Genomic DNA, 20,924 nt, shown 5'->3' on the forward strand with positions numbered 1-20,924 from the left:
GGAAACACACCAACAAATCCCACCGGGTTCCCCTCCTTGGTTCTCTTGTTCCCATAGCCGCAGCCTGGGCCTGTTGTTTGCATCCGGGACTTACTATGACAGCCCCCCACGGGTGTCTGGTGCCACCCGCAGCCTCCTGCCTATGCAGTCTAGCCCACATGCCCACCTCACTGCTTCCCTGCTGAGCCCTTCAGAGGCCCCAGTGGCCTTGCTCCTAACCCAGCCTCGTGCTCTGGTCTTTGCTTCCCACCTGCTCCATGCCTGGCTCCCTGACCTCTGCCTCCGCCACTCCCTCTCCTGCAGCTCTGCCCCGCGTGCCTGCACATGTGTGTCTTGGTGAACCCTGCAGCTCGCGTCCCGGCCTTGCCCCAGCTGCTTTCATTGTCCTCTCCAGATGCGCCCAGGGCAAAGCTATTACCCAAACGGATGGCCAGAATAAAAAATTAAATTTCCACTTATCCCTCTCACTCATGCATTCCCTCCGGACCAGTGGGGCTTGGAGCACAGGGTATGGCTATGTCCCAATGGGACAAGCCCCTGGAGAATATGGCAGCTCCTGGAGGGTGTGAGATGAAGGGTGGTGAGGTTTGCTGCTACTTGGGAGCTGCCCAAGGGCACAAGAATCAACAGCCCCAAAGAGGCTCAGGCACCTGGCTGATGGAGGCAGCCCAAGAGACCCCCCCTGGGGAGGGCCAGCCCACAGTTGCGGCCTATCAGTGATTCACTAAGCGCCCTGCTTCCCTAGCTTCTGCCCAAGGCAGCCGTCAACAATAGAGTCGTGTTGTGTCCCTCTTCCAGCTGGAGCCCTGGTGTCCCTGGCCCATCTGCCCCAACCTACACTAGCATGATGTGGGTGCAGGCAAATAGCACATGCTGCCACCCAGGCGGGACCACAGCACCCCGGCAGGTTAGGACAGCAGCTGGCCTGTCAAGGCGGGTTTCTCTTCTCCCTCCCTTCCTGAGTCCCTGAGGAACAGTCCTGCACTCGCAGTCATCCTGCTTCCTCCTAGGCGTTGGGGGAAGGGAGGCTGTGACTCCCCCCTCCACCCTGCCACTGGGGCTGGGCACACTACTTGGCCTAGCAGGGCCTCTGTCTGGTCCTCTCTTGCTGGGCAGTAAGGTCAGTGGGAGGACATTGCTCTTGGGTTTCTTGGCTTCCTCCTGATTTCCCAATCAGCAGTCTCCCCAGAGAGCCTGGCTGGTGGAAGGGGATGTGGCACTGTGGTCCACCAACAGGAGAAAGCATTGCCCTGCTGGGAGCACTGCATGGTCATAAGAAGCCTGAGAGAAACACAACCATCTCTGCATTATAAATAAGGAAACTAAGGCTCAGAGAGGTGAAGAATTTGCTCACGGCCACACAGCCAGAAAGAGCCAGCATGTGAACATACTTGGTCTCATATGATGCTTCCTCCCCAGGGGTTAGTTATGCTCCTTAGGAAGGTGGCACTGCCTTTCCTCATCTGCCCCCACAGCATTAGGGCCAGAGCCTGGGTCTCTGAGGCTCTGGGTTTGGCTCATACTTACTTCAGGAGGGAGAAGAGTGTGACTCTGGTCCTCTCTTCTACCTGCCAATCTATGGGTGCCCCCAAACCCTAGCCTGCTAGGGGGGCTACCTCAGCCTCTCCTAAGCTCAACCCTGACACTTCTATTCCTGTAAACAGTCCAGAACCAGAGGCAGGGAGTGGCTCCCAGTTGAGAGGTGACACAACAGCCTAAGGACAGTTAGATGCAACACCTGGATAGTTTTGGGCTCCTCTTTCTTGAATGTACTCACCCCTAAGGTCTCACACTCCTGAGACAGGCTCAGAGCCAGCGGATCCTCAGAGTTTGCCCAAATCCTGTACCTGGAACCCAGGAACCTCCGCCCAGTTTCCTGTATGCCTGAAGTCACTTTCTGCACATGTTACTTCCTGTCTTCCTTGGCAGCAGCATGATGCCACTTCCCATTCTAGGAGGTTCTTTCTGTCACTTTCTCACCCTGCAACTAGTTTAGGTTCAATGTTAAAGACACTCTCTCTTGTAAAGTTAGATGACCATTTACTCCTCTATTGCCTTGTTTGGATGCTTCCATTAATCATGAGGATAATGACAGAGGTCACAATAATAATCATAGAACACTGGCTATCTATCCACAGACTTATGCCAGGTGTAATTCCAACAGCTGACTTCCTTCCAGGCAGGTCACATTATCCCCATCGTACAGATGAGGCTTGTTCAGGGGCATGTCCCTTGTGCAGTCTATCTCCAGAACATCTATCCCTTGTTGTCCCTTTCCTGAGAGGGAAGGTAGCTGATCCACCTCATTGTGTTGACAGAGAAAGATCAGGGGAATCAGCAATTCAGCTGCAGGACACACACACCACTGTGGCTTTGGGCTATATCTAGTCTTCCTGCTTGAGGTAAGCCTCTCCAGGCGGCCCATACAGGTTTCCCCAACTGCAGGGACATAGCTGAAGGGGATGGGCTCCACCTACAGACCTGCCCTACCATGCCAGCCTCTCAAGGTGTGCTTTGCTGGCAGATCCAGGGACAGGCCCCCTCCCCCACCCCATGCCTCCAAATAGCCCTGCTGCAAGCAACACTTTCTTCCTCCCTTTTAGAGCCTCTGCCCTCCCCTCTCTGATTGGGAGTCACCCTGATTGTCTCCCACACAGCCCTAAATAAAGCAAAGAGAAAAGCAAAGCATGACCAATGGCCAAAGTTCCGGGAGAACCAGAGAAGCAGGAAAAGGAGACACAAACTCCCTGTAACAGGTGGGGGACGCAAGTAGTAGAGGATCCCCAGGGCGGGGCAAGGCAGGGGAGGGTGCAACTTCCTACCTGTGATATTGACCTCCACCTGGCCTGAGCGGGTGCCAATGGAGTTGGTGGCCTCACAGATGTAGGTCCCTGCCAGGCTATAGTTGATGGGTCCTCTGAAGAAGAGTGTTCTATTCTGGGCTTCCACGCCCCTGGGGAGAGAGCCATTCAGCCTGTGGGAATTGGGAGATATGGCACAGGGTTACGGATCTTCAGCCCCAAGAAGCTGCCCTTGGGTCTGCCTCTTGGCTGCAAGCCTACCAGCCCTTTGCTGAGTGCTTGTGGTAGGGTCTGTATTAGGAGGAGGAAAAAAAAAAAAAAAAAAAACCCACAACAATGATCTCTTGCATTTGGCAGTTTTATATCATTCACTGTTTCATATTTGATCACTGTAACACTAAAGATGGGTACCTGCCCCATGAAACATGAAATCTCAGGTTCAAGGTCAAGGGAACATCTAGAGAAGTGGCAGAATGGAATCTCTAGCCAGCTCTCTGGTCTCCTGGAGGGTGTTCTTTCTACTGCTCCTGGTTCCTTGGTCTCCTGGTGGCTGAGGAACAGCAGAGTTGCCTGGGTCCTGACCCCAGGTTCTCCTGAAGCAGAACCACTGGGATGAGGGTCTGGCCATCTGCATTTTAAGAAGCTCTTCAGAGAGTGAGATAGGAATTGTTTTGGGTCATTATCTTGTGCTGCTGCTGGGCATGTCACAGGACTTTTTTCTGTGTTTCCTGGGAGTTTGCTGAGGTTTGAAACCTTCCTTCCTCCTGATCCTGATGTTGGGGAACTATTAGTCAGTGGACCCAGCAGCTCCTCCATAAACAGAGCTGCATTGGTAAGCAGGCTCCGCCTACTCACACCTTCAGAAACACTTTTTGTTGTGGGAAGTGGAGGATAACAGGTAGGGCATGCCAGGGCCCTCTGCTTCCTGGAGAATGGGTAGAGACTCATTCTGAGCCTCTGTCTTCTGGACACCTATGTCAACCTTGTTGGTTTCCCCCACACCCCTGCCTTTCTGGGTGTTCCTTCCAGATCTCTCTGGGAGGCACTTTGGCCCAGGCTGTTAGAGATGGCTGGAGGGGAGACAGTCTCCTCCAAGGGCTAGGTCCAAAGACAGTGAAGCCAAGAATGGGGCAGTAGGACACGGTTGGGGGCATTCCATGAGCTCAAGCCTTCTGGGCTGATTGCTGCCTCCACCCGCAAAATCTAGGGGTGATGGAGAGAAGAAATAGGGACAAAGAATGATCTGGGATTTCCAGAATGCCAGCATCCCTGGGGACACCTTGATAAAAATAAATGCTGGGGGCTGGGGTGGGAGTGACTCAGACTGAATCACCAAAGGAAAATGACAAAATTATTTATTAGTGAGAGGAAGGGAAGTAGATTACAGGGAAGCCCTCTCTGGCAAAATGATTTGTTCAACTGACCCTGGCATTCAAACATGGAAATAAGTGTGTGTGTGTGTGTGTGTGTGTGTGTGTACATGGGGGGGGGAGTGTCTTTGGGGTCATGCTTCTTGCTGAGAAACCTGAGCCCAGACCCTAATTTCTTCCTTGCCTAAGGCTCCTGGAGGTTGGGCCCACGATCCTGCGAGGTATACTCAAGGCAGTAGCCAGCCCTGCGGCACTTACGTGGTCCAGTGGTACTCAGTGGCTGGGGGATTAGCGTCAGCTTTGCATGTCAGCTTCACATCCATCCGCTGCAGGTACCAGTTGCCATCAAAACCCTCGATGGTCACCTCAGGCTCATCTGTAGGGTGAGGGATGGTGTTTGAAGAGGGTGAGATTAGGAAAGCAGAACTTAAGGTGAGGGAGCCCCAGATGCGGGGGAATGGGAGGAGGACACTGGAAACAGCTGGAAGAGGGAGAGGAAGGGTGGGGTCCTAGGACCTCAGAAATGGCAAGGGGAGGAGGAAGGGAAGAGGGAGGAGATGGGAAGACAGCACCTCAGGAAGGAGGAAAGGATGAGAGGCAGAATCGGAGGGAGGGGGGCCGCCCTGGCACCCTGCCCTGCTCACACTGCACGTTGAGGGTGAGGCTTTCCCTGAAGCGATCCATGTGGTAGTTGACGATGCAGGCCAGGGACTGCCGGTGGGCTTCCCGGCTGGGCACCAGGCGGTAACGACTGATGACCGTCACTGTGCCGTTGGGGTTCCGGATCTCCTGGTACTCCGCCTCACCCTTTAGCCGAGTCTCCCAGGACACCACACTGGGAGGCTTCCCATTGGCTGAGGTGCAGGTGGCCACCAGAACCTTGTCATCCTGCCCCTTCTTGGCTCGAAGCACTGTCTGAGTGCCCTCTATCCAGTTGGTGGGTTTGGCTGCGGGAAAGCAGAGCACCATGGGATCAGCCCGTCGCCTCATCAGAGATGCAGAGGCACCGCACACCCTGCCCTGGGCCTTGTCTTCAGGTCATCCTGCCTCGAAGCTGGACTTCACCAATGCCCCTCTCAGAACCTCTCCTGGGAAGTGCTTCGTGTCTGACGGGTCCTCCCTGCTCTACTATCTGTATCCCCTTCTGTTGAGCTTAGGCCTTCTTGGAGTCTTGGCATGCTCAAGTGACATGGCTCCTTTGACTTGCATCCTGGTCACCCACAAACTGTCCCATGGTGGGGGCTCCAACCTGAATAATGATCCTCTAGTCCGCCCCTGCCTCCAACCCCTAAGTGAAGCGTGGGGCAGCCTGGCTAGAAGGGACTGGAAGTGCCATCCCCGGAGCATGGTGCATGCCCACTCCAGGAGGATATCTGGGGCCACTGAGGCACACACTGCAGATGGCCAAGCCCCCTCACGGGCCTCTGGACAAGCAAGAAGGAAGGGCCCAGGCCAGCTTACCCATCACAGTGAGATTGAGCTGGCTCTCCCGATTGCCTGTGGGAAAGGTGGCAAATTCACAGATGTAGACACCCTCATCCTCCAGCTCCAGGCGGGAGAGGCGGATGGTGCCATCAGTGTAGGAGGGCCTCAGGAACTCCACGCGCTCACGGTAGGGGGACAGCACAGAGACACCCATGGCTGGGTTGTAGATGGCCACGTTCTGCTTGGAGCCATTGGTGGCCTTCTGCCATGTGACCTGGGTGATCTTCACGTTGGGCAATGGGTTGGCAAAGCTGCAGTGCAGCACTATGTCCGTGCCGATGAAGCCATACATGGAGTCGTTCACCTGTACCACCTGCGTGTGCGCGCCTGTGTGAGGGGATGACAGGACGTGTCAGTGCCAGGCACCACCTCCCCCACCCACCCACATGGCTCCCTGTGCTCTGGCCTGGTATTTTATAGCAGTCATTAATTTTTAAATTCTTATAATAAAAATATTAATTACTTGTTATAAAAACACTCTGGGTAATACCGAAAATTCTGGATAAGAAAATGACAACATCCCATGATCCCACTGTTCAGAAATAGCACTGATAATATTATGGGATTCATCTTCTTTACCTCTGTTCTCTCTGTTTTTAAAAACAAATCAGAACCACAGTGTACAGATCATTCCACACACTGCTTTTTGACTCGGTGATATATCATTAATATTGCTTCACATAGTAAACACATGTCCACACCCTCATTTTTGATGAGCGGTGAGTGGCCTGCTTTCTAAGGAGAGCCCCAGTCTAGGAGCTACGAACTGCTTCTCCTTCCTGGGCCTCAGTCCCTCCTCTGGTAAATGGGGCAGATAATCCAGTCCTTTCTACCCCACAGGGTTGCTAGGGGACCAAATGGTATAATGGATGGGAAAGTGCGTCAGTGGTGACAGTGAGGACCTGTGGTGGCTGTCATTGTGGCCACTGCTGTGGTCTTGTCCCTCACGGCTGGGTCCCCGTTCCCTGATGCACTGGCTTGGCCAGGCAGAGCGACAAAGGTGCTGCCCAAGGCCAGGTCTCCACTGGCTCCCTGTTGCCTTTACAATCAAATCTAAATGTCTTAACTTGGCTTTTGACATCCTTGTCACTTGCCTGTTCCCCACATCTCTCCATAAGCTGGGTTTTCCAGCCTATCCTAAGAACATGGCATGTTTCTGGGTTTCCCTCTTGTCTTCTCCCAGTTACCCAAGTACTATTTCCTGAGTGGCTGTTTGCCAGTCATTATCAGCACTGTCTGTGGGCAACTCAGCCCAGCCACCAAGGCACACCAAGCCTGCCCATGAAAGTCTCTAGGCTGTGGCTATGCAGTTCCCTCAGCTGAGGAGGCCCTTCCCCTTCTCCCTATGGAGATGAGGCTGAGGCCACTCATCTTTAGGAACTTCCCTGATCCTCCCAGCTAGAGATAACCATCTACCTCTAGCGCAGCTCCTTCTGCCTTGGAATGTGGTGGTTGACACTCTGACTTCTCCACTGGATTGTGAACACCTCCAGGGCAGGATCTGTGCCTTTTCTCAGTATCCCCAATGCCCAGCCCAGCATCTGACATACAATAGGTTCTAGTCAATATCTGTTGCCAGACTGCAATGGAAGCCAGGAGAACAGAGATTTGCAAGAGGATGGGAGCGACTGACCTCATGGCATGAATGAACAAATTCCCTCCTGTTGCTCCACTGACTATTTAATCCCATCTACAGTGTCTTCTGTTTGAACTTCTTTACACTTGAACTTGGCTCCGCTCACTGCATTCCATGTCCTGCATTCTAGCTCCATCCAGGCCCACACTCATCCCAAGCCAGTCAAGTCCCCACAACCCATGTCCTTGTCACACATTAGTACACTTCATGTCCTTGAGTCTTTACTTTGCTCAGTCAATTTGTGCCATCAATAATACCAATACTGCTGGGCCCTGTACTGACCCAGAGACAGGGGAAGGACCCCAAGGGAGTCTGGGATTCAAGAGTGGCAATTGGGGCTACAGCCTCTACATGATGGAGACGTAGAATCAGGGTGGGTTCCTCTGAGGGTTCCAAAGCCCACTGACAGGGCAATAAATGGCTCCCCAATCCTCCCCTCCAGGGGGCACAGGAGACTGTAGGATCCCTGGTGCTAGTCACACAGTAAGCACTCAAGAAATGCTTGTGGAGGAAATCTGGCTTGGGTCCCCCCAAGCCAGGCCCTTGTCAGACTCTTAGTTTCCCTGATGTTCTCCTCTGTACGCTTAGTCACATCCACATGGCCCTTCAGGCACATGCGGTGTCCCCACCCCAGCCTTCCAGCTGGTCCTTTGGAGTTGGTGCCACACTCGACACCTCTCAGGCGGAGGTGCTGCTGCTGGAGGAGTGGATGGGATTAAGGCCGGCCACAGCTGGGGGCTTCTGCTTTTGGTCCCACCTTGGGACATTAGCCTATCACTTCTCCTTTCTGACCTTCCTCTCCCTCTGACAGGCTGGACTACCCTGTCTCAGTGCTCCCTCTGGCCCTAACTGTCTGATGGCAGTCCCGCCTGTGCCCCGCCCCAGAAGCAGTTGCACGGTGAGGTCAATGGGCCAGACAGTCCAGCCCGCTTGCTGACTGGCCAGCTGGCAGACGACTGAACCCTCAATCCTCCCTGGCACGATGAGTGGGTGCTCCCTGCCCCTCCCCCAGCCTCCACTCCCCAAACCTGCTGGAGGCTGCCCAGCTGAGATAATGCGGGTATAATTGGGGAACTTGCACCACACAAAGCCAGGAACTGGAAAAGCCAGTTGGGAGGGCTTGGGCCATGGGTGAGAGTGGGGGGAAGGGATGCGGGCACCAGGAGCCATATTGGGATTAGTGCCAGGCATGGTGAAGCTGTAGGGGAACAAGGCCCACCATGTCCCAGTGAGCCCCTCTCCTCTCATCCCCCCTGCAGGTGTGGAGGAGGCAGGGCCCAGGCCTTGGTGCACAGGCTGACATTCATTTGCTGCCTCTGGAGTGACCTCATCCTTTAGGGCCATGTCAGTGCCAGGAGGGGAGATTGCTGATAGCATCTGGGCATGCGGGGAAGGGCACTGCAAGGGGCTCTGGTGCCCAGACAGGGGTAGCCCTCCTCATCCCTGAGTCTATTTGGGGGAGCTGCTCTTCTCCATTGTGGCTGTACCAGAAGCAACCCTGGGACAGGCAGTGAGGAAAGTTTCTGGCTTCCTCTTACTGTGCTCCTGGCCCTTTCTATCCCCAAGATGGGCCGGGTGGGGTGGGGCAGGGAGGACCTCTAAGGAACAGCATGCTCACTTTTGCTTTTTGCCTTTGACACAGCTGCTAGAAGGGTCTGGGGTCCAGCGTGAGGGGTCTTTGAAATATGGGGTTTGAGTCACTGGGGATGGTATACCAGAGCCCTGGAACTGAGAGGAACAGGAAGATGGGCAAGATTGGAAATTCCCCTGTGGGCTCCCCTCTTCCCCACTCCAGGTGGAGGCACCTGGAACCCAAGCTTCTGCCTGGGGCTTTCTGTCTTAGTCCGATAATCTAGAAATGGACAAGGGTGGCTTCCGCTCTCTGAAGGGCTGTCCCAGCACATCTCCTCCAGGCAGCAGGCAGGGACGCTAAGAGCTGGCAACGTGGGCTCGCACTGCGCTTCTGCACGTCCTGGCTATCCAGCTGTGGGTCAGTGAATTCACCTCTTTGTCGCTCAGTTCTCACTGAGGCCACACTTCAGCAAGATGGGGATTCTAATAGTCAATACCTGCCCCATAAAATTGTTGTAAGGATTAAATGAAAGAGTACAGGGGAGACTCAGAGAGCAGCATTTAGCACAATTAATGCTCAATAAATGTTAGTTGCCATCACCATCATCATCTTTCATCTCAGAAGCAGTACACCTCCTTCCTGGAACTTCATTCGATGAATGTTTACTGAGCATGTACCCCACACAGGGCACTATACTGGGTGCTATGAGGTCCCCCTCTTCCCAGATACCTCTGTAGCTCTTTATTCCTTCTTTAGCTGACACTTCTACTCATATTCCAAGAGCATATGACATACATCTGTACCCTTTAATTTTCTGTTTCTTGGCATGTGTGTTGGGTCTGTGTCTCATCTCCCAACAGATTGCGAGCCCCTGTGCAAGGGGCAGGATTATCCTTGGGTTGCCTTGACCATGTCACTCCTGATGCTGGTGGGTCCTGAGCCTAGGGAATCCCTGCTGACCTTCTCTGCTTCCCCAAACACTCTCTCTCCTCCCCTGCAGGCTCATGGGAACTGGGATCACTGGCAAGGCAGCACATTGGAGCTCAATGGACCAAGCAGCCCATCACTTACCAAGTCCAAGGGGTTGGGTCACTTGCCCAGGGACATAGAACACCAACCTCAGTCTAGTACTCTTCCCACCCTGCCCCCAAACAGACTTTGGCTTAATTTAACTCCCCAGAGTCTTTGTTCTGGATTGTGTCCTTCCTGAAATGTCCCTCCATCACCCCTTGTGAGAATGACACAAACACCAGTTAGAATCTTGCAGCCACACAGTCTACTGGCCACCCTGCAGTGGGGTTCAGTGACTGAGTGCCAGAAACGGGGGCTTTGGACAGCTCAGGTGGGACACCTGTAGAAGGCTGCTAGTTGCAGAGCAGGGAGATCCAGAGAGAAAAGGAGTGAAGAGTGAAGATCCCCTGGGCACCCGTGCCCTCAGTAGAGGGGCTCTTGCATCCCAAAGATATTGAAAGAATGAATTTTTTCCCCTGTCCTCAAGCACCGCTTATATTCTTCCTGACCACCTTATGAACCCAGGGTCTGGGACATGGGTCCCTGGGGTTTGTGCTCAGGGGCCTCAGTTTCCCCACTAGTGCTCAGGTTGAACAGTTTGGGTGACCTGGCTTCCCAGAAGTGCTGAGCCAGCACAACAGGCGTCAGCCCCCCCCCCCCCTCCCCGGAACGTCACAAACCTGCAAAAGCCCCAGCTCAGCAACAAAACACAAAGGCGCCTCAGTTGTGGCAGACAAACCTGCTCCCCAAGGCCCTGCCCTGCCTGCCATGGAGCTAATCTGCAGGCGGGGGCCACAGGTTCCCACGCAGCAGGGTGTGGCCTGCTCTGCTCCCCTAGACCCGCTTGGAGCAGTTTTTCTTCCTGCACTTTTAAACCTCAGACTTTTCTCTTCCTAGGCAAGCAGGCTGGGACTAGGCCCAGATGGCTAGGTGGGTGGGTGAACAGGGTACCTGGGGGAGTCAAGGGGACTTGGGCTTTCTGGTATGGATCACCTTTTTCTCTGTCCTAGCTGGGTCAACCCTTCCCAGACCCTGCTTTCCTGAGACTTGCCTGAGTACCCTCGGTTGGGTGGACAGAGATGGCAGGCCTGGCCTGGAGTGGAGTGATGGCACATTAGAGACACAGTGCAAGTCTCTTTGTGTGGGGGGCACTGGGCTCCTGAGGGCCTCTGTGAAACCATCGTCCTTTGAGTTCCATCTCTAGGGCTTTCCAGGGATGCTCCCTCCCTCCCCTCCAGGAACTGGCAGAAAGGAGCAGGACTTCCGGTGAGAAACCAGCTAAGTGCAAGTGGGAATGACTCACTCACTGGGGAGGGGGAAGTGCCTCCCCGAAACCCTGTTGAGTCAGCACAGTGACCTAAGGTTATGTGCCCCCCTGCCCCAGCACAGCCTCTTCTCCAAATGTCAATCCTCAGGGCTGGCCAGCTGCTCACTTCCAAAGCCCAGGCTGGCTTCACCTGGGAGAAGCTGTCAAGGGAGACGGTGAGATCAGGAGGCAATCCCTTTTCTGGGGTCTCCTGCTCTCAGAAGGTTTTGGCAATCAGTGTCACCTGGACCCAACCATTCTGTCAGCCAGGACCCACAAGGGTGTGGCTCTCGCTGAAGTCTTTTGAACTTGTCCCGTCTCGTATCTGTGCTTCAGGCTCAGTTCCCCATCAGTCTGGAGCTCCTCAAGTGCCCAGCCTGCATGGTCTGCCACCAGACTCCCCTTTACACCAGGATGCAGCCAGAGTCGCCCAACTCAGAGACCTCAGTGAGGAGACAGACTCAGTTCTTAGCCAGCTCCCCAGCCAGCCTTCTGTGGGACTAGGCACATCTAGAAGGCACCGAGCCAGGGTGGACTCCAGTGCAGAGATGCTGGCTAACAGCAGTTCAGGGCCAGGGCTAGACTTAAGTCCACCTGGCCCTGACCTGCTGTTAGCCGGCATTTCTGTTCCCCTGTCTCCTGTAGAGCAGAAACTTTGGCTGGTGGGAGGTGGGCCCTGGAGAATTCTCCCTTGAGGTCAGTGCTGCTAGGACAGCTCCAGGTATCCTGGGGACTCTGAGCCCTCTCCACGCCCACCTTGCCAGCAGGGGTGATAACATCCTGGGATCCCACAGTCAGGGGCTAATTGCTACTGTCCAAGCCTAGGCGCCTCTGCCCCTCCTCTGGGGTCACAGAAACTGCCAATGTTTTCCTCTTGGCTGATGCTCCCCCCCCCCACACTGAGCTGGTTAATGATGGGCTGTGGGGCTGGCGCCCGGCGCCTTGGGTGGGGGAGCACAGTGCGTGGGAGAGGCGGGAGCGCAGCAGCCTGGGAAAAGGCTGAGAAGGAGCCTGAGCCCGGATCTTCCAGACAGGCCTGGCCAGCCCTTCTCTTCTGGCAGCGTGGAAACCCTAGTGTGGCAGCAGCCATATGGGGTGCTTGGGAAGTCCCATCTCTCTTGAAACCTGGCAGGACAGGTTGGGGGACAGGGATGAATCAGGGGGTTAGGTTTTGCCTTCTCCCACTGAGGAGCGGGTGCTAAGGGTGCCTGGACTGCTCTTCTGCTGGCCTGTTTCTTGCCGTTGCTGCAGCCCCAGGAGCCCTGGTAGGCAGGCCTTAGCCACCCCTGACTCTACCTTGGCACCCCAGGGACACGGAGCTTCTCTCTTAGCCCTGCTTTTCTCCATTTCTGTTTTTTTTTTTTTTTTTTTTAAACCAGGGATTGAACCCAGGGATGCTCAACCACTGAGCTACATCCCCAGACCTTTAAAAAATAATTAAAAAAAATTTTTTGAGACAGGCTCTCTAAGTTGCTTAGAGCCTTGCTAAGTTGCTGAGGCTGGCTTTGAACTTGTGATCCTCCTGCCTCAACTTCCTGAGCCACAGGGATTACAGGCATGTGCCATCACACCCAGCTCCATTTCTAGTTTGCATGGTGGCACCTATTGGTCAATTCTACTTCCCATCTTGTACCATACCTGCCACATTTCCTCTGGGCAGGTGGAGACAAGACAAGGAAAGGCACCCACTGAAAATTGGGAGAGGTGGGCTCTGGTCTCCACTACCTGGTCACTGTTTTTGTCTGGCTTCAGGTAGAGCCAGTGTCCTTTTCTGTAAGATGGGAGTGCTGGACTCGAGGACCCCTAGAACTGTACTGAGGTGGCCTGTCCAGCTCACTCTGCACCTCCCCTGGAGCTGCCTCTGGAAACCTGTCTACCAAGTGGCTCTCTGCCAAGCTCCACCAGGAAGACCTCCCAGATTAAGTGGCATGCCAGGCAAATCCAAGTTGTGCTATGGCCAAGCTAGGGCACATGGGGATCTTCTATAGCCAAGCAATCACCAAGGCCAGCTGACACTAGCTCCTAAGTAGCTTTTCAATTTTTCTGGCTCAAATTCAAACTTGTCCAAAGCCCCCTCTCACCAGAACCCCCTCCCTCTCCCTCACCTCCAGCAGTATCTCACTTGCTCATTTTCTCAACACTCCTGGGCTGCAACTCTGCTCAATCCCTTCCCTTGGAACCTTAGCACCCACGATTTCCACTCCTTGTCCCTAGGCAGCCCCAATCATCTCTTACTAGTCCCCTAGAGTGTGACATTAAGTCTACAGTCTCCTGCCTGCAGCTCCCCCTCTAAACTCTGTCTCACCCAGCAGCCAAGTTCTCTCTCTAAAACATTAAACACTGCTACTTCTAATCCTCCTGTGGCTACCTGCAATCCTCAGGGTCAAGTCCAAGGTCCTCGTGGGCTCTGGACCTCATCTTGGGCATTTCCAGCCTCCAGCCAGCTCTTCTGCCTACGTGCCCTCCCTTCAGCCACACTGAACATTGTCATCAGTTCTCTGTCATGCTGTTCCTTTGGCTAAAAATTCACACCCCATGACTTGCCCAAGTCCTCCTCTTTGTCCTTCCTGAATCACCTTGGACTTGGCTTTTGAGGAGGTGATTTTCTGGAGAGAGAGCACCCCCAGCCCCGTGCCAGGAAGCCCCCATCGTGGGCTAGGTGTTATTGCACCCTGAGGGCCCCTGTACTGGGCATGCTTCTGTCACAGCAGTCCAGCTTCTAGCCTGGCAAACAGAAATCATAAGGGGTCCCCACGTGGTTGATGGACAAGGTTCTGAGCCAGCTGGGGTCCTGGGCCAGGGTTAGCCATTTCTCAGGTCTGACTGTAGTCTCCTGGACACTGCACATTCACCAAGGGGAGGAGTTGGCCAGTGGGGCCTCACACCTGCATGGAAAGGACGCTGGCCAGAGTCCCAAGCTTCTTCCTTCACTGAAAGCAAAAAGCTACACCCTGACAGGGTGTAGGTCTGCCTGATCTGTTGGCCACCTTCTCGCCCCATATCCTACTTGTTTCCCAGTGCTACTTCTTAATTCGCTTCCTCTCTCCTCTGCCCCAGTTCCTAGCAGCCAGTCTCTCTTCTTTTCTCACGCCAGACCATAAGGTGAAAAATATTTTTCTCACCTAAGCTAGCTGTGGCCCTGAGGCCCAGTTCCCAAGGTCTGAGCCCTGTTTGTGTCTGCATGTTCCCCAGCTCCACGCCCCTCCCACCATGGCTGGGATTGCTCCTGTCCTGGCCTTTCTCATTCTTGCACACCCTGAAGCCCTTGGCTCTTAAGGCCAAGATTCAGGCAGGGCCCAGACCTCTCCAACCCAGCTGTAGCAAATGACAGTCTCATGACAGACACGGCAGCCCGGAGTTCCCTCGGCGAGCATGCATTGCTAATGACATATTTTGGGGAGTGCAGCAGCAATCTCTTTGGAAGGCTAGTGTGGGGGTGGGAGAAGCTGGGGGCTGCTAAGAAAGCAGAGGGAGAATTCCCCAGGCTTCCCGGGGAGAACCTTTTAAAAGCTCAGTATTGATAAAGGCGTTGTCTCAGCCCTCTGGGTTCCAAGGGATCTTCAACACCCATTTGAAAGCAGAGGGCTCTGGGATCTGCCCTACCCCAGGAGGGGCCAGTTGGCCCACCCCAGCATCCAGTTCTGCTGATGCCCTGTGCAGCTATAGGCAGGCAGCTGCCTGCACAGCTGGCTGCCGGGGGAGGCATTCAGGTGGGTGCAAGGTGTCTGCCTGCAGGGAAGGCTCATTCTCAGAACACAGGGTTGGGTGGAAGGTACAAGAGGATAGAGAAGGGGTTGAGAGGAACGGGTATATCAGGCAATGAACCCATTAGCATCGACCTGAATTCAGATGGACCTGGGTTTGATTCTGCAATTTATTAGATGGGTGACTTTGATGAGTTGCATGAATTTCTTTGGGTCTTAGCTTCCTTATGTATAAAAGAGAGGGGATAATACTACCTCTAGGGCTGATAATGGCAGCATTCAGACAGTTCTGAGCGTCGTGCTGGGCACATGGGTATGCTATTGAAGTAGCTGAGCACTATAAGGTGGGGGAGACCTGCTAGGATTCAGGTGAGCCGCTCCCATCCCTGCCCACCATGTGCTCGTGAGCGAGTCCTTGCTGTGCCACCTCCAGGAGCACTACTGACCTCAGCATCACTGGCATTTTGGGCTGGATAATTTTGTGTTGTGGATTTGTCCTATGCATTGAAGAATACTTTGTAACGTCTCTGGCCTCTACCCACAAGATGTCAGGAGTACCACCTCCACTTGTGACACCCCAAAAAACGTCTCCAGACATCGTTACATGTCCCCAAGGGGGCAAACTGCTCCCAATTAAGACCACTGGTTGGCAGGGTGTCAGGCTCAGGCAGAGGTGGTGGAGTTCATGGTGAAGGTGCAGAGGGGAGTGGGGGGCCTGTTGGGGGTACTCTGACAGGGAACTTTTCTTGCATGTCCAGGGACAGAGATCCCAGAGGCAGGCTAGGACAGTGGTTTGGGCGTTCCTCTCTGGAGAGTCTGGTCCTCACCTCTGCAGGAGGAGGGACAATGTACATGGGAGATGAGCGGGGAGAACAGGGGACTCTGGGGAGCTCGCTATCAGAACATGGGTTGTCGAGTGGCTTGCATGTCTCTAGAAGATGCAAGAGGACAGGGAAGGGACACAGACGGAGACACACAGAGGAGGTGTTGGCCAAACTCTGAGACAGGAGGGCAGAGGCTGCGAAGGCAGGGGCTGGGCTGCTTCTCAGAGCAGAAAAGAGGTCAGGCGGCATCTTCCCTCGGCTGGTAAACTGCTATCATTTCAGAAGGATTTTCACCTCATTTGGTTCCTGCTTAAATGAAATCCACAACATGTGTTCTCTGCATTAGTGGAGTGTTTGTGCTTAATTAGTGGCAAATTCTTTCATATTAAAGTCATTAAGTTTTGCCGTTTGCTCTCCTCACCCTGGGCCTGGCTCTGCTGGCTTTCCCTTTAATGTGGGAGGGTCTGATTGCAGACGCACAGGTTGCTCCAGCCTCAGTCTCAGGAGGCGGACACACGCATGGGCGAGTGCACAGGTACATGCACACACTTGCAGAGGTGTGCACACGGGTGCATAAACACACACACACACACACACACACTCTCTCACACTTCCTGTGGCATTTTGACCCTACAGCATTTGGACCTGTCACACCCAGGCTGGCATCTGTCACTCCCCAGCTCCTTTGTCCACACCTCGGGCACCTCTATGTGGCTGGCAGCTCTGCCTCTGTCCGCACTGCCTCAGCCTCTGGGGGGTTTCCTTGGTGGCAAGGCTTTAGACACAGAGGGACTGTCCAGGCTTCAGGGTGTGGGCTAGGGTCCTCCTGTGGAAGGGACAATGAGTAGAAAGCAACCTGGATTCTCAAGAGGCCAGGTTCACTTGTCCAGCAAGGCAGCAGGACCCAGAGCTATGTGTGCATTCCTGGAGCAACACAGAGGGCCACTGGAGGGACACCAGGATGGGTGTGTGGGCAGGGCCTGTCTCTTGGCCCTGTCCCCTCAGGAAGGACCTGGTCTCATCAGCCCCTAGTGATCTCTCTGATGATGCTTCAGAGTCATAGAACCAGGGCGACCCAAACTCTTAGACAGGGAGAGGGTCATCAGTGACTAGGTCCTGACACAATCTTCCCTCTACCTGCCTCTGCCTGTCATGAAGCCCCACCCAGCAATGTCCCAACCTGACCCCAGACTGCAGCAGATTAGCACTCAACACATCTCCTGCTTCAGGGCCGTCTCCATCCTACAAAAGCCCTCTCTGCCACCCTCTGAGCCCTGCTCCTGGGCCAGGGACCTCTGGGCAGAGGGTAACAGTTGTCTGCTGCACTTTACTGACCTGGGTCTAGGGGAAGGCAAGAAGGGGAGACCAGAAATGGGACTGGCAAAGATCTGGGATTGTGTTTTTTCTTTGACTCCATTGAGGAGATCCGGCAGTGCAGTGGGAGGTGGGCCAGAACGCAGTTCCCAGCCTGCTGGGCTGGAGAAGAGGCAAGACCCCTCTCAATGCCCCAGAATTCAGACTTGTATCTGCTGGCATCTGCATGGGACCCTGGGGGCATGAGAACTTTGTCACAGGACATAACAGAGGAGGTGAGAACTCAGGGACAAGGGCAGCAGCACCTTCTAATGGCTCTCCGGTCACGCCATGGCTTCAGAACCCATCTAGTCATGCCCCCAACATGCTTTCTGGCCCAGCTCCCATCTCAGTCCTGATTCCCTGTGCTGGCCAAGCCTCAGTGAGAACGAACACTTCCTTCCCCTGCAGACACAGGCAATGGCCTTTGGTTCAACTGGTGCTGGGTCTGCAAAGGCCCCCCGCCCAAACAAAACAAAACAAAACTCTGAGAATCCCAGGCTTATCCACTCCAGCCTTAACCTGAAAGCATCCTCCGCAGCCGCCCACGTAACCCTAGACCAAGACACAAAACCTGGTCTTGAGCCCAGCCCTAACCATATCCGGGTTTCAGCCACAAAGTGCAGCAAACCCCAAGCACAGCCATGACTGCAGTGGCAGCCCAACGCTTGCTCTCTCAACACGGGGTTACCAGGGATAGCCCTGGACTCCTGGGCTCAAGTGATCCTCCTGCCTTAGCCTCCTGATCAGCTTTGGTGCTTTCTAGCGGTAGAACCCCTGACCAAGGCCTATGACCTTCCCTAAACCCAGCCTTTTCACCTGTAAACTGGGGCCTAGCACGTCCACCTTGCTTGGTTGGGGTGAGATCACCTGTGTAAAATGACCTCCTCCATCCCAGGCAGTCCTCTGGGAGACCTGCTGGGCTTCCTCCTCCCCCTTCCTCAGCAGCACTAGATCGTCACTCTTCACTTGGCAAAGTGCTGAGAGGAGCACAGCCCTGCCGCTGCCACTACCTGTCCTCTTCCTGCCCGGCCAGGCAGGGGCGTATGGGGTGAGGGGACCCCAGAGGTAGGGAGATCCCAGGCCTGGCCCCTCCCCCCGCTCTGCTGGCTCCCCCAGGCTCCCCTGGCTCTGGGGCCGGTGTCAGTTTCGAACGTAGGGTCTTTCCCACCCCCCACATCCCTCTGCCCAATGTGAATCTATCAGGGGCCTCGCCCAGTCCTGCTCCAGCTCCGACTTGCCAGGGTTTCAGGAGTCACTGGGTAGGGGCCGGCATGCCAGGGCCTGCTCCTCATCCTGCCCCGAAGAGAGAGCCAGCACGTAGGCACAGGGCACAGCGCCCAGCTGTGGAGACGCAGCCCAGCCTCTGTGGCCCCCTCCTTCCCCCTTCGGCCCTCTTGGCCCTGCTGCAGCCCGTGGCCCAGATGTGTGTGTGCGAAGGGTGGACCTCATGTTCCCCAAGTCTGGGAAGAGTGCTGTCCCTTCATCTGCCCCAGGATTGAGTCATCATCCCCTTAGCAGCAGAAGCCTAGGGTCTGCGGTGCTCTCCTTTCTTCCTAGGAGAGAAAGTACAAGAGGGCCATGTTCCCTGCCAGGCCCCTCCCAGAGGTGTAAGAACAGTTAGCATGTGCATATCAGCTGCCTGTGCCAGGCCGGGTCTGAATGTTTACATTTATTAACTCCCTTAATTCTTACAACTCCAGGAGCTAAGTATCATTATTGTCTCATCTTAGAGATGAGGAATTCAGAGAAGGCAAATAATCTGCCCAGGTCAAACAGCCTGTGAGGCTGGTTCTGATCTGGGCAGTCTGTCTCCAGAGGCTACACCTTCTGCCATTGCACTGGATGCCTCAAGGCCTCACTGTGTCCCCTCCCTGGGGAAGCAGTGGCCTGAACCCGTGAGCCCCCAACTGGTGGGTAAGGGTGCATGGCTCATGCAACCTTTGTCCGTGGGTGGCCCTGGCCTGAGTCTGCTGAGGAGGTGGATGAGGGTGGACACCATCCCCTCCGCCTCTTGGCCTTGGCTCTGGGGAGAGGCCCAGCCTCCTGCAACCTTCCCCACTCCCGTCAGAGCTACAGGCCAACCAGCCACAAAGGATAATATCTCGGACTCCAAACTCATAAAACCTTCCTTATGCCTGACATTTGGATTGAACTGCCACTTTTTGGCTATGGGTCTTTGTCTTTCAGCCCCTCAACTTCTCCACCTGGGAACTGCCAGCTTCTCCACTGGGTGGGGTGGTGGTATCTCCTGGTATTGCCTCCTGGGGTGGTGGGGCTTTAAGGAGGAGTGCTGAGCACTTCTGGGAGTCTTAAAGGGCTAAGGCTGCCAAGTACTAAAAACTGAAGGTACCGGAAATTTAAATATATAATCTCATTTAATCTTCACAACCATCTCAGGAGGGGAGTCCCCTCAACCTCAGGTCCAGAGAGGTGAGTGACTGCCGAGCTCTGTCCTTTCCCAAGGCCAGGAAATGAAAGCCACCGGTCTTCTTTCTGTCCTCATTTTGACCCCTGTCCCTCCCACCTAGCGTGCCCCTCTCTCTAGGTTGTCAGAAGCCTGTAGTCCTGGAAAGCAGCAGCAGGTGCTCCTGAAAAACTAGCTTTTCTCCGAGGGAGGCTCAGGGACCTAAGAGTGGACTTGGAAGTGAGCAGGAGCCGTCCCATCTCCTTCCACCGCTGCATGTTGGCCAGCTCTACCGTCAGGCCTTCCCACCAGAGGCTGCTGGGATAGCACACCAAATTAGCTTAATGAGTGCGGCCCGGGCTTTAATTGGGGCCCTCTGCTTTGCAGCGACGATGCCTGCTTTCATTTTTGATGCTGGGAAAGGGTGGGTTTTCTCTCCCTCCCGTGCATTTTCACCCAGGCTAATGGCTCCTCGCTCAGAAAGGCCCCTATGACTGCTAATTGGATTTAATTACTGGGGTAATTAATGATTTGATTGGAAAACTGAAATGTTGTGGGTGAGTTTTGTGTATAAATAGATGGGAAAGTCAAAGGGACGGAGAACTGAGACTGAGACCCAGGGAAGGTCGGGGTGGGAAGAAGGAGCGGGCTGAGATCCTTCAGCTGGCTGACCTTAGCGGGGGACCAGCTGGTCGCTCCTCATGCCTAGATGAGGAAAGATGGGCAGAGGTTGCAAAGAAGCTGTGGGAAGGGAACTGGCAGAGTCTGCCCTGGAGGAAGAGTGGTGGAAAGGTGTGACTTGGCCTGCCAGTGGCTCAATAACGTGATAATGGTGATAATGGTCATGAGAGCACCTGGGAGGACTTATCAGCCAGACACAAGCCCATGGAAATGTACTGTGGTTGCTGCTCTTGTTGTGGTTACAAAGGCCCTGCCTCTGGGTCAGGAGATAAGCACAGGGCTCATCAAGGTGGAGGCAGCCAGGTCCAGAGAGGGGGCAGTGGGCATGTGGTGGAAGGCCACCACCTCTGGCTGTGCACCGTTCTTCCTTTGGTCTCCAGATGTCCCCTAAGGCTCCTGGACTTGTTATCCTGTATCTTTCCTGCTTGGTTCACACCCACAGTCTGAAGTGATGGGGGCTGGGTGGGCAAGACAATTGTTCCTTGAACTTCATGGTGACTTGGAGGTTTTGTGTTATTCTGGGAAGAGGGAGACCAGGGGAAGGAATGGGAGACGAGAAGGGCTGGGAGAGGACTGGCCATCTAGGGATGGATATTTGGTCCATGCAGCTGGGTCCACGTGGCTTGATGATGCTTCCAGGGTGACAGGGTCCCGACCATGTGTCCAGCAGCCATGTGCCTGCCCTGAACTCCTCTCCAGCTGCTCCCTCACCCCCACCTCCAGGGCCCAATCCGATCATTGGCAACATTATAGCCATTTGATTCCTCTTCCTA

General features: G+C 54.6%; 1 protein-coding gene across 1 annotated transcript in view; it reads right to left on the minus strand.

Moving 5' to 3' along the window:
* The window catches only part of Nectin1 (nectin cell adhesion molecule 1), a 61,801-nt gene that overhangs the window by 10,695 nt on the left and 30,182 nt on the right, over window positions 1-20,924 (minus strand). Inside the window, exons 2-5 of the mRNA XM_027930736.3 lie at window positions 5,633-5,983; window positions 4,816-5,118; window positions 4,430-4,547; window positions 2,823-2,974 (exon numbers count right to left, since the gene is read on the minus strand). Coding sequence (XP_027786537.2) covers window positions 2,823-2,974; window positions 4,430-4,547; window positions 4,816-5,118; window positions 5,633-5,983 — 924 coding nt within the window. The remainder of the gene's footprint in view (window positions 1-2,822; window positions 2,975-4,429; window positions 4,548-4,815; window positions 5,119-5,632; window positions 5,984-20,924) is intronic.

Source organism: Marmota flaviventris, chromosome 9 (assembly GCF_047511675.1).
Source record: "Marmota flaviventris isolate mMarFla1 chromosome 9, mMarFla1.hap1, whole genome shotgun sequence".
NCBI classification, from domain to species: Eukaryota; Metazoa; Chordata; class Mammalia; order Rodentia; family Sciuridae; genus Marmota; species Marmota flaviventris.